Source organism: Ursus arctos, unplaced genomic scaffold (assembly GCF_023065955.2).
Source record: "Ursus arctos isolate Adak ecotype North America unplaced genomic scaffold, UrsArc2.0 scaffold_13, whole genome shotgun sequence".
Lineage (NCBI taxonomy): Eukaryota > Metazoa > Chordata > Mammalia > Carnivora > Ursidae > Ursus > Ursus arctos.
The window spans coordinates 34,054,960-34,069,386 of NW_026622797.1; the positions used below are offsets into that span (position 1 = coordinate 34,054,960).

The window sequence follows — 14,427 nt, forward strand, 5'->3', positions numbered from 1 at the left end:
GGTGTCTGCTTCTTTCTCTCCTTCTACCCTTCCCCCCTGCTCATGCTGTCTCTGTCTCAGATAAATAAATACAATCTTTAAAACGAAAAAGAAAAAGAAGTGGTATGGCCTGCAAAACCGAAGATATTCTTAACTTGTTTTTTACAGATAAAATTTGTTGACCCCTGATCTAAAGGAAGGTACTTCCTAATTGAACCCATGTCTGATGATGGTAATATGGTAATATGGTAAAAAGTCTTTATGGAAATGCTTTAGACTTTTTGGGTAAATTATATGGAAATCATAAGTTTCTCATTTAGGCTTTAGTACTTAGATATGTGCACAGGTTTACATCTGTATAGCATATATAGATAATAAACTGTCAAGAATGGGACATGAGAAAATAAGGCTACTGTGAACAGAAAACTTGTTGAGTATTAAGAGCTTTATATGCATTACCATTAAAACTCCTACAAACTAACTGTACTGTAGCTCTCATTGTCTTGATTTTACTGAGATGGAGATTAAAGCTCAAAGAAGTAAAATAGCAAAGCTGTGTATGTGTTTAGCCTTCGCTTCCTGCTGTGTCTAGAAACAGTCTCTCTTCTACCATGTAAGTGGCGGTGTGTGCCAGTTCCTTGAAATTCCTTAAGTTTTCTTTTCTTTTCTTTTTTTTTTTTTTTAAGATTTTATTTGTTTATTTGACAGAGAGAGAGCACAAGCAGGGGGAGCAGTAGAGGGAGAGGGAAAGCAGACTCCCTGCCGAGCAGGGAGCCCTGATGTGGGGCTTGATCCCAGGACCCTGGGATCATGACCTGAGCTGAAGGCAGACGCTTAACCGACTGAGCCACCCAGGAACCCTGAAATTCCTTAAGTTTTATCCGTTGAAGTTTAGGAGATTTAAATATTGCCTCTGCAAAGATGGAGGGGAGTGAATTTGGGTTTATTATTCTGTTCTGGCTAATTCAGTCTTATTAAAGGAAGATTACTCAGTCAGATGGAGTATAGCATTTTGCTTTGAATCATAGACAGTTTGAATAGAAGTCTTATGAGCTAAATAATGTTGGATTATATATATTAAACATATATTCGTGGCTAGAAATGGAACTTTAGGGATGAACAATTAGATAATTTATGGGTGTGTTTGAAATGAGCTCTTCTCTCATCATTAGGAATCATTTGTATCTATCAATAAATGATGGGTTTGGATCTCCACAAATGTGTTTCAAGTTCTTTTCCTTTATCGAGGAGCTAGGCTCAAATAATATTTTCACATACTAATTAGTTACTAGCAGAGTAAAAGACTTATTTTGTTTTTGATCTGAAGTGATTATCTTTTAAGCAAGTCTTATTCATGAATTTTCTAATTTTTCTTCAGTAGATCCTCTTTGGTATTGAATCAGAGCAATGTATTAACGACCAGCGACTCATACTTATGCTCCCAAAGGCATTTGTACTTTGCATCTATTTGGATTTTTTTTTTCTTGAACTTCAGTAGGTAAATTGAGAAAAAACATTGCTCATTTTTAGAGCAGATGTAAATTACCTAAACATGGACCATAGCATTGTTAATTCTTATTTTGTACCTTCAGTATTCCCAGAACTGTAGGGTTGAAAAGAAAAACAGACAAATAAAGCCATTAAGATAACCCAGTAAGATTTAAGAGGAAATACAAACTTTATATAAAAGCATCAATTTTTACCCTTTTCCAATCTGTTTTTCTGGGAATAGACTATATTGACTCAGATTATAGGTAGAATTACATTTAAGATATTTAGTAATAAATTCCTTTTTTGTCTTTTTGAATTTTTTGGTAAAATGCGTTGACCTCTTTGTAATGAGTTTTGGGGATTATACCAGTAAACTTATATTATGGTGTCTGATTAGTGTAGATAAAGATGATCTATTCAAAGTTAATTTAATTCGGTATTGCATGTGTCCTAATGTAACATGTGTTAATCTTTCTTTTTGTTCTTAATGGAAGAAAGATCATTGCAAAGTTGATGATAACTTACATGAGTGAATTTGTGTATCACAGCTTAATTCACAATGGAAAAGATTAACATGTCCATTTTTGAAGATCATAAACAGCTGTGCTAAGGATTTGTATTTGCCAACATATTTTGTCCAAGAGTTTCTCTTTTTAAAACCTTGCTATTCCAAACTATTTAAGAAAATAAAAAGAAAAATAATCTGTGTCTTCAACTAAATGAAGCTTGTTCTTTATATATAGTAAAGAACCATAAAAGAATATTCTATGTTTCTTGCAATTTATTGTATGCAGTCAGGAAATTAAGACTGCATAAGTGCCCTGGAGGGGAGAATGTGGAATATCCTAGTACAATATCTTTTATTGTATTTTTTTAAAAGATTTATTTATTTGTGTGTGTGTGAGAGAGAGAGCGTGTGCTTGCATGTGCACGTCAGCAGGGGGAAGGGCAGAGGAATTGGGAGAGAGAATCCTCAAGTAGACTCCCCACAGGGCTAGGAGCCCCATGCAGGACTTACGCACAGGATCCTGAGATCATGACCTGAGCTGAAATCAGGAGTCAGTCCGTTAACCTAACCACCCCAGCGCCCCTAGTACAATATCTTTTAAAAGAATGTCCTTTACAAAATGTTCAGAGCTGTCCAGGGCCCTACTGACTTTTTATTTTTCTCAATTTTTTTTTAATTTTATTTTTTAAATTAAATTTATTTTTAATTTGTTGATATTTTTCTCCAATTTAACTTTGTCCTAAATTAACCCAACACTGGTTTTTATTGAAAAGTTTGACGTCAGAAAGGATTCGAGTTCAGTATTCTTTCTTTCTTGATTCCACAGAAAGGGTCTCTATTTCCATGCTCTCTCAGAGTCTACCACCACCTGTTTAAATAAACACTCAAGAGTCTAAATGCTGGATGTTTAAGCAATATCATTTTGGGGTTGGGATACTATGTTTCTTAGTACCAGTCCTTTCAGTGAGCAGTTTAGGAATGGAAAGAAATTCAGGCAAATCCAAGTTAGCTTGATTTTTATCTTCAGGTGAACAGTTTGCAAAGCCCCATAAGTGGATTGCCAGAGTGGAAGCCGACCATTGCAGTGATAGATCTGCCCCTTAGCTGATTGGTTGGTATGAAGGAAGTAGCAATCTGTGAAATGGCTCTGCAGAAGTAGTTTTCCCCGAAGGGTCAACGAACTCGTGATTGCTGTTTCTCTGACCTGATTTGCAGATACTCATTGTCGTCTTACTGGTGGCAAATACAACAACTGAAATGTAAACTGTTTCCTTGCTGTTCTTTTCATTCCCTCGACCTATCTAAAGTTCTTGAACATCTTGCCTCCTTTTGTTCTGCCATCAAGCTCAGATAAACTTTAATGAGTTATGTTTTTGTGAGTTGGAATCTTGCTAAGGTGCTTCTCCTTTAAGTAGATTTTAATGCTATATATGAAGATGTCTTGAACTCAGGAACATGTGTATAGAAGAGTATGTTTACAAGACTTTGTTTACAAGACTTTCTAGTGAGTCTTAAATGGTAAACAGGGATTGTATATAATGGGATTACCTCGAGATGAATTATCTTCTGTTATCTGTTATCTGTTCGGTGTTATCTGTTGTAAGGTTGAACCAAACACTCTACCTCCATTTTCCTCCATTCCTCTTTAAACTCTACATGACTACTAGAGTTGTTATTATTATTATTCTTGTTGCTATTATTTTTAGCATGGCTTGAATTTTGTACTACTCTTGGATAAAATTCTTTGATGTCTTCAGTACAACTACAGAATAAAATCTAAGCATTTTATATCTAAAATCTTTCTTATTTAGTTTTATTTCTGCCTTACCCTGTACATACTTTTCATGTTCGTAACACAGAAGTTTTTGAGGATATTCGAGATCCCTCCAAATCTCATGTTTCTTTAGAGTTGCATGCCTTTGCTCTTGCTTTTTCTCTAATTTTAGTCCTATCTCTATTCTTGTCCAGCATTATCTTTACTCATCTTTATAGGCCTAAATACATGAAGACTTCTCTAACCAGCCATGGTGTAGGTAGCCTGTTCATTTGTCATTTGTGTTCCTTGTGACCTTGGTCCTACTGTTATTATCCCTTATAACACACTGTATTTATATATATAAATGTCTCTCTATGTCACTATGCCATTCATCAGGCCAGGATCAGTTTTTTTTTTTTTTTTTTAATTTCCTCTCATCTAGTTCAGTATACAGTATTAGTACTTACCCTTGAAATATAAAATATAAAAAGAATAAAAAAAAGTTTTATCAGAGATTTACTGATATGCCCTATGTGCTGTAAATAGATATATGGGCCCTCTTAGATTAGAATTTATTATAAGCGGCCGTAGAAAAAAATCATCTTTTAAAAATTTTCTTATCAATCAAGTCAAGTGGACCACTAACTATTTCCAAAACTCTTGACTGATGTGGCAGTTAAGTTCAACAACAGATAGTAGGGGTTGACCCACTTCTTTTGTACAGATACTTCTAGTGGTTATTGCTCATCAGAATCCTGGAGTCTAAAATTAACAATGGCTATGAAGGGCAGCAATTAAGGTCATTCGTCTTCCAAATGAGCCAATGTAGGTTCCATTGGTAGTTTAAATTTACATACAGAGGCCACTCACACTATTATAAAGGGCAGTGGGGGCCCTGAAGGCATGTGTTACAAAGCAGTAAGTAATTTTGGCTTTGAGATAGCAAATTATATTTTGAGAAAAACTTTCCCCTTGCTATGTGAAGACGCATTTCCCAGCAACCTTTTTTCATTGATTAATTTTAAATTAAGATGTACATCATTTTCCATGAAAACATTTATAAGGAGGCTATTTTAGGATATTTAAAAGACATTATTAAGCTTTCAACCTGCTGAAGTTTGATTATTTCAAAGGATTGATGTAGTCGTAAGAAAGATTCAAGGATGCCCGCATACATGTTCTGCTTTCGAAAATGGTTATTAGGGCCATAACATCATCTGAACATCTCTGATCTTGCCTTCTTTGCCATCTCTGTCACTGGTGAGGAATGCAATTTTTATTCATATATAAGCTGACAAACTTTTGTTAAAAAAAATGAATTCCTTGTTTACAGAGAAGAATTTTTAGGCCAGAAGTTTACCACTCCATAGTCTGCTGTTTGGTCAGAGAATTCACTGAATTTCTTCACAGAGATCCCCATGGAAACTAAACAAATAACTTACTTGAAAGGAGACACGTTATTGGTTTTTCTCATTAAACCCACTGCTGAATTTTCATTACTTCTAATCCATTTTCTTTCAAGATTAGACGTACAGGCCAGTTCTTATTTTCATGAACTGAATAAGTACGTTGAATTCTTTGTGCCTGTATACCTAGGTTGAGAAGCAAAAGTAATCATTCTACTTTTGCCTTAAAATTACCCGTGGAAAAAAAACCCAGAAAAAATGACTGATATAAAGGGGAAAGGCTACCTCCTTTATATATATATACACATATATATACACATATATATATGTATATATATGGTTATTAAATAAAGTGGAAGTGGTGAGAGTGATTAAAGGCGAATCTGATCAGCTTTACTCAAGTTTTAGTTTTTTTCCCTCCTTTTAAGTCATAAGTGTGTACGAAAATAATCTAAATAAAGTATGGAAGAATGTATCACTGACCTCAAATACTTTTAGACCCTATAAAGCTTTATATGTTTCATTTACTATTTCAAATGTTCTTTCAAAGTGTTCTTTTCAAGCAAGGCATTTGGTAAGATTTAGATATTAACTTCACCTTTTTGAACTTGCATTATGAAAAAAGACAATTTTTACTCTTTCCCTTCTCCGCACTGAAGTTATTAAAATCTATTTAGATTTTAGGTGGTTTGTATATTTCAGGAAAGCTTCTCTATACAAGTGTCTTCTACTCTTTAAATCTTTCAAAACCTGTACCTCAGCCTTCCTTCTGAGGCTCAAACTGGTTTTCTATTCAGACAGAAACTACTGATAGAAATTCATTTTATGTGAAAATTTAACGAGAATAGTCAAAAACAGGAATACCAATTATTATTAAGAGTGCTGTATTACATATTCAATATAATCTTTCCTTCTCCAGCACATTCTCAATTTTTAGCAAATCTGTGTAGAATGTAACAATAATCTTTCTCTTCTTCTTTGAGGTGGCTGTACTTTTGATGATGGTCCAGGGGCCTGTGATTACCATCAGGATCTGTATGATGACTTCGAATGGGTACATGTTAGCGCCCAAGAACCTCATTATCTGCCACCCGAGATGCCTCAAGGTGAGAATCATTCTGTTCATCCTGTGTTGGGGGAATGGCATTGGAATATGTCTTATTTTCTTGCTTTAGGTGTAACACAATCATTTGTTAGAGTAAACTACTATGGCAAACTACTTGAGCACATCTAAGAGCCTTATTGTTGTCTTCGCCTTTCCCTCAATAACTTTTCTATAATCCTGTGTTCTTCCAGAATGCTCACTCTGTTTTTGTTATCTCTGACTGGAAAAATTTAAGTATTTGTGGGTTTTTTTTTTTTTTTTTAAGATTTTTAAGACAGAGACACAGGGAGAGGGTGAGAGAGAGAAAGAGCATGAGTAGGGGAGAGAGGCAGAGGGAGAGGGAGGAGCAGGCCCCCCACTGAGCCAGGAGCCTGACTCTGGGCTGGATCCCCAGACCCTGAGCTGGATCCCCAGACCCTGAGCCAAAGGCAGACACCCAACCGACTGAGCCACCCAGGCGCCCCTGTTTTTTTTTTTTTTTCTTCCTATTTAATAAAAAGGCAAAATGGAAACAAAACCAACAAAAAACCCCCATGAAAGCATAGCAAACAAAATTCTTTTAAGATAATCTAAAATGTAAGATCAACTTGCATAGTACCTAGTCAGTTAAATGACACGGGTTTAGTCCAATCAGACTGAAAGGATGGATTTATATTCCATGATGGAGAGATGGCTTATGTCATTGTCACTCTGCTCTCAAGCATGCAAGTAGCTCTGAGGAGAGGCTGCCTGGAGACAAAATTATCAAAGGGAGAAGGAGGTCTTTTCTGGGTAAATTTTAGATAAATAGCTCTGAGTCCTGTTCATTCTTTATCTGGACCTTGATACATCCTTTGATTTCTGGTTTTGTGAAATAATACATCTTCTTATTGGTTAAGCCAGTTTGAGTTGTGTTTTCTCTTACTTGTGAAAAACACATTAAGGTACAGTAGCAATATAGACATATCATTTTATAATGCTATCATTTATTCGTACTGTCAGACTAATATACGTGCCTTCAGTTCTACATATTAATTTGGGACCAATCCCAAACTCTGTATATGTATGTTTAGCAATAACTTATTAAATTGCAAAAATTGAAAATGTCAACAGGAATACTAAAATATAATATTAAAAAGCATTAATTATTTTCCTTCCAATGTTTAGAAATAAATATAGCTTATAACAATACATTATATATCATCATGTATATATAATAATTACAATGTAATATTTAACAGCATAATATGTTAATATGCTGTGTAGTAATATATAATCATTATGTAATTATTATATATAATCCTATGTAATTGATAATCTGATTACCTATTGCTAATAATTTAAGTTTTAACACATGTTTTCAGTACTTTTATTATGATAGTTTTAAAAATACTTTACAATTAATTCAGAAAGACCTTCCTGTAGTGGTGAATTTTAGAAATGACAATTTTAGACTAGCCATTGGAGATGAAAATATCAATTCAAGTGAACCAAGGAAGAGAGTTTTATCAAAAGTATTTCTGGATTTACTAACTAATCTGATCTATAGAGCCAAAAAGCTTAAACCATCAACAGTAAGCAACAATACACCACAAATACACAAAATAAACAAAACCAGACCTAAAAATTACATTTCCAAATTATGGTCTGGAAAAGAATATGGTAACTCTATTCTTTGACAAGTTTTAATTGGTCTACCCGGTAATGTGTGTTTTGAGAGTAAGGTGAATTAAATCTGCTTCCTGTTTTAAATTGTCACCTTCCATGGCTGACTAGGCAAATGGTTATCTCTGAAGCTGGACTGAGCCATAATTTTCTCTCCAGGGGAATAAATTGGTCCTAGGTGGCTGACACCCTTTGCTGCTTATGTTTGCTCCCTGTGTTGCCAGCAGTCCCATTTAGTTTTGTGCATAGGTTTGTATTTCTCTTTCAAAGGTACATAACCTTATTTTCTTCATATGTTTTGATTGAAGAAACTCCTGTACTATTTCACCTGAGCTTTCTCTGTGGTATATTTAGAATTTTTTTTTTTTAATATAAAATTAAAAGGGGCGGGCTGGGATGCACACATTTTGACTGTGTATCATCAGAGAATAATCAGAAAGATGTTGATTTATGGAAATGTTACCATTGTTAATTACCATTGAAGATGGATAATGAATAGCTGAAGAGATACTGCTCAGATGACCTTGTTGGCTCACCTTTGATGAACAGCTTAATCGGTGGTTACAGTACAGGATGATGTGCACAGAAAATGAAAGTGTTTGAAATTCAGCCACATCTTCCAATTAATAGGACATTAAGTAATTAATCATGCAGAGGAGGGAAAAGGTCATGGCTACTTTAGTTTTGCCAAATGTGGCTTGTATTTGGTCTTTAGGAAAAGCGAAAGAAAGCACCCTTGTATAATCTTCTTTTATTGTTCTCTTTTTACAGTACATACCAGTTTTTTCCTTCTGATATTTCTTTAAAACATTGTTCATGAGTTATAACAAAAAGGAGACATTTATATTTATCCTGTTTAAATTTTATGAAGATCCATTTATTTTCAAATAAATAGGCATGCTTACTTGTTTCATTTATAAAACAAACAAGCAAACAAACAAACACCTTCAAACCTTTGGCAACCCTAAAGTAAGAAGACTAGGTCTCAGATGTAAACTGTTATTGATCTATTGAACTCTCTGGACAGTACTTGGACATCGTTAATTGCCTCCTATTTATTGACCTTTTTGGACTAGAAACATAGAAGGGAAGAAGACGGATAGCATGGACAAATAGATTAGATTAATAGAAGCATGAAGATGGGTAGAAGATAAGAAAAGAGGAAAGAAGAAAATTATTTCTTGAAGATATATTGCTATCAGTAATTGTTTAAAATGTTCTTCAGTGGTTCCTAGCCCCCACCCTCCCTTTGTCAGGTGACGATGATCGTGACTGAAAGGCCTGCTAAGTGCATTAAAAATAATATGCAAAAGGATTAATTTAGGATATTTAGTATTAGGATAATGGCCAAAAATCATAGGAAAATATGAGCACCTCCCCAACTCAATCACCAAGGGTGTGTGAACTAAAATCACAAAGAGAAACTACTGCATACTCAGCAGAAAGATGAAAATAAAAATTTCAGGTTTTTTAAGACTTTAGAGCAAGTGAAACTCTCATATACTACTGGTCAGAGTATAAATCTGTACAAGCACTTTGTACAACCTATGACCCAGTAAATCCATTCTTGGGTGTAAGCCCTGTAGAATTGGGTACACATGTTCTCCAAATGATAATATGCAGGAATGCACCAGTGTTCCTAATAGGCCCAAACTGAAAACAATGCAAGGATATCTGTTAACAGTGCAATGGATAAATCTGCGCTTATGGTGATGCATTCATGTAAGGGAGTATAACACAATGATGTACACGAATGACCTGTTGCCACATACGATATGGATGAATTTCACAAACATCACCTTGAGGGAAAGAAAGTGGACATAAAAGAATATGTACCCTATTTCATTTATATAATTTCAAAGACAGGTGAAACTACTGATGATGTTAGAAGTCAGGGTATTATTTACTTGCAGGAGGGGCTGGCAGGGGTGAGGGATTATTAGTGCTTGGAAGGTGGCATGGTAGTACTGTATTTCTTGTCTGGATGGTGTTTACACAGGTGTGCCTGACCTGAAAAATCATTGAGCTATATAATTGTGAGCTCGGTACTTTTCTCTATATATCTTATTTATTAATAAAAAGTGGCAGAAAATAAAGCAAAATAAAGCCAGTGCTCACAGGGGTGCTTTGGGAAAACTAAACTAATCATTAAAAATGTTATAGATTAAAATAAAAGAGGTATCATAGGACATCTCAAATGCGCTCAACTCTCTTTTCCACCCTTTTGGATCCGTGCCCTGAAATTCAAAAATACTATGGTCTCTGAGCATCTCTGAGCCTTTGTATGATCTCTTCCCTCTGCTTAGATAGTTCTCTGTCCACTTATCCACTCGCCAAACTCTTACCCATTCTTACTGTGTCTATTCAAGTTCCATCTGTGTAGGAAGGATTTTTCTGATTGGCTTGGAACTCTTACATTTCTTCTATCCTCATATCTGAATGTTTTCCACTGTAGTCTGTACATATTTCAGTTGTGGCTGTTACAGTATCATCTTTGTATATGTCATTCTCTTCCCTAAACTGTAAGTTCTTCATGAACATAAACTGTGTTTTTCTTCTTTGATTTCCCAAGATACTATTTCATTTTATTTAGGCAAAAATGTCAACTTATATATGCTTTTTAAAATACTTTTGGTCAGGGATTAAACAAAAAAGGTTTTTCTTTCTCTTGCTAAAAATTGAATTGAATAAAACAAATACCCCATTTCTGGAAGATTATATTCAGTTCAGATTTTAATGTGATTAGATCTTCACATAATTATTAATATTTGGCTTTTGCCTTAATAAATGATTTTACCTGTTTATTTCAAATATAATTTTAAATGTTATTAATACTACCAAGGAGGAGCTCCCGTTAGGTTTTCTCTCTCTTTTTCTCTCTCTCTCGTCTTTTGCATGTCAAATTAACCTCAATCTTTTATTCCTTAGCAGCCTGAAATGAGAATGAGAGATGTTGCATGGAGCTAGAAATTATTCTTTGATCTCAAATACATCTGTGTTCCTGACCTTGTTTGTCAGATATTCTTTTATGCTTATGACCTCATGAAACAAACTCATTTGAACATTTTACTATACGTTCTGTCCTAGAGCTGAGATTGGGGATCATGATTGACATCTTAATACATTTATCATCTACTATAATTATAACTGCTTTTTTTATTTAACAGCTTTTTGTAAAATGACTAATTGAATTTTAGTTTAGAGTCTCTAGAGTATCCATTTGATAGTATTTAAAATTATGACTACATTGTATCCCACCTTCAGTCTGGTGCTTTTCACTAATAACAATGTAAATCATTGTACAGACTTCCTTCCATAAAATGCATACATGCTATGTATGCAGTAAAAGATAAAGCCCTATGTCATTAAATTAATCTGAAGATTGAAGTAAGAAACCATTCCTTCTTTGTTATAAAACTTAGTGAGGTGTGATTCAGTAGTTTAAGAAACTACAGATCTCAATTCTGCCCTTTGGTGAAGCCCACAAACTAAAACAGAGAGAAAAATAGCATTACACAGAGAAGGATGAGGAATGAACAATGCTGTTAAGAAATGTGTCTTTATATTAATTTGTTACCTTTAGAACTGTGTATCCTTTTTTTTTTTTTATCCCTCAGAGTTTAAACATGAATTATTAGCCAGGTTGTTAAAATAAAGATTGCCTTCTTCAAATATTTATTTGGAGAGACTAAATGTGTTTGTGTATTCAGTATGGAGTGTACGTGGGTCACATGATTTTGTGCCTGGCTTTCTTCTGATAGTGTGATGTTTAAAAGTCAAATAAAACATTGGGTTCCACAATTTGATTCATATGATAACATTTTATAGTTTATACAGTTCCAGCTAAGTTTTCTAGGTTAAGAAGATAGTGTCTTAGTTTTATAAGAGAAGACTTATAGTCAATTTACTAAACAGTGTTATTGTGTACGGACTGTATCCCGTTTGATATACCTCAGGAGAAACTTCAAGGGAATTTTTGCAATGACTTACCATTTCTAACCTGTACGTCTATCTCTCTGGGAACCTTAATCACTCATTAAAATGAGTGGATTACCTTGCCTAATCTTTTCATCGCTCTATTATAGACAATTGATAATAAGACATGTGTTTCTACAAGGTCATAGCTGCCAAAATCTCACACATTTGAATGAACAGAATTATTTGATAGCAAATTTACCAGAGTCAAAACATGGCAGAGATGATAGAATAAAGTTGTATATAGTGTTGGTATATAGTGTTGGTAAACAGAGATACTAAGTTGCAGTATTATGGCTGGTTTTGTTTGTGTTAGAGGATAGAGCAAATTAGGCCAAAGTGTTGGTTTATTTTCTTTTTGTAGTCTAGTTATCATTGTCTGTTAATATGACTAAAGATAACGTGTGCATGTGTGTGAACCTGTGCAGTTGTCTTAAGGAGAATTGAGAGGTGGGTGGTAGAGGGAAAACGAAGGACAGGGAGACAATGAGAGAGAGGGGAAGAGTAAGAGTAAAGCTTAACATCAGTTCATTAACACAGATGGGAAAATTTCTAAGTAGTGGATATAGGCATTAGATTCTAAGAAGGTGACAGAGCCTGAAAACCTTACAAGTTTAAAACTGTAAGGCCATGCATCATTCAATGATTTTCAGTTTCTTTTTTTAAATCATAGAATTCTTTTTATGAAAATAATATTTCACAATATTCACATATGTAAAATCAGCCACAAGGAGCTAATGGTCCTAGAACCTATTTGCTTTGTACTCCCTACATCACTACCCCTACACCCTTCTTCTCCACTACCCCAGCTCCATCAAGATGGCTTCTGTGAAAAACACTTAAGAGATAGAAGTCTCCAAAGGACACTTTGAAAACAATGGTTTGGTGCACACTCAACATGAAATGTGCAGAGATGAAGGTAGCCATTAGCTACCATTAGCTATGGTATTAGCTATGACTTATTGGTGGCTTACTGGGTTTTACTATACCAGTGACACGATATATTTTCTTAATCCTCACATGCACCCTACAAATTAGTGATACTTTGGAGTTAAGTAGAGTGAATAACTTGCTTAAAGCCCCCCAGGGATGGGATTTGAACTTAGGTTCATCTGTCTAATATCAGAATTACTCTTGCCACCATATCATCCTGCTTTGTAATTGTAGTGTAGCTGATATAGTTCCTTGAGTTACTCATGGACATTTAAATCCACTGTATAATGAGGTATCTGTGTTGATTTTTTACTATTTCATCTAAAATACTATTTCCAAAATTTAAAAGCTGTAAATGACTGTCTCTTCATCTTTGCATGAAATGGACTCTGAGACTTGTTTGAAATTGTGGCTGAGCTTCTGGGTTTTCTACATGAGACTCTCAACCCCTAGGGAAATACTTGGTCCTCTCTGATTTACCTGCATGTTATTTTTAGTTATTTGATGAACAGTTGCCTCATGTCTGTATAAGCAGACCTTTGGAAACACATATATTATCTGCTGTCTCATTAGAGCACATAAAGCAGAAGAAAAATTCATGGACTACAGGAATCAGACTAAAGTTTAGGGTTTGAAAATAATTTTAAGACTTTGTTTGCAGTGGGGTATTTTAGGACTAGAATTATGGGCTTATTTCAGTGTGTTCTTCCAAACCATGTTATCATGTATCTGTTGGTGCTTTTGCCCTCAGCACAGAGAAGATAGTTTACCACACTTGAGTTGCTTATTAAAAACAGTGGGAGTTGGAGGCAGTGCAGGGTCAGAGAGAGAAAGGCGGTAATGGGCTTCATGAAGGGTGAAACACTTCTTGAAGGCTGGTTTTTAATGTAAGGACTATTACCCTTGCGGACATAAATGCAGCATGAAGAATGTCTAAATTACTGTGGACAGAAATGGCATGCTGAGATGGGAATATTTTCCTGATACTTCAGGTACATAATGTATCTAAGTTAGATATGTCCCAATATATCTCAGTGGAAAAAAACAGGCTAGCATAAAAGGAAAGGAAAGGAAAGGAAAGGAAAGGAAAGGAAGAAAGGAAGAAAGAGAAAGAAAGAAAGAAAGAAAGAAAGAAAGAAAGAAAGAAAGAAAGAAAGAAAGAAAGAAAGAAAGAAAGAAAGAAAGAAAGAAATACTGGTGTCAGGGCTAGAGAACTTTCAGTCTCTTAAATGAATTAGTATAAGAATACAGAGTAATTTCAAAGACTGTACAGGTACCTTTAACATGTACCTTAAAATCAATACATAGTCCAAAGAAACAAAATTACTTTTCCTTGGGGGGAGTGTGATCGAAAGTGTTGTGATGACCTTATACTTTTCCTCTCCAAGAGTAAACTTGCCTCATGGTGGCTAAGAAATTCTGTTAGTCTCAGTTTAAAAGCTTATTATCTTTCAAATACAAGAAGAATGCCAGGAAAAGAAAAATATACCAAAAAAAAAAAACAAAAAAAACAAAAAACAACACCCCACAAACAAAAGATAAGTGATTAAATTAGAGATTATTTAAAAAAGATGAGATGCTTATCTTGTAGTTGATATTGTAAAAAATCATAGAGCTGTGATTATGTACT

The 14,427-nt window shown here is 34.5% G+C and overlaps 1 protein-coding gene across 2 annotated transcripts in view; it reads left to right on the forward strand.

Moving 5' to 3' along the window:
- PTPRK (protein tyrosine phosphatase receptor type K) overlaps positions 1 to 14,427 on the forward strand; it is a 540,251-nt gene that overhangs the window by 120,647 nt on the left and 405,177 nt on the right. For both annotated transcript variants that reach the window (XM_026504778.4, XM_026504780.4), the window contains exon 2: positions 6,124 to 6,246. In XM_026504778.4, coding sequence (XP_026360563.2) covers positions 6,124 to 6,246 — 123 coding nt within the window. The remainder of the gene's footprint in view (positions 1 to 6,123; positions 6,247 to 14,427) is intronic.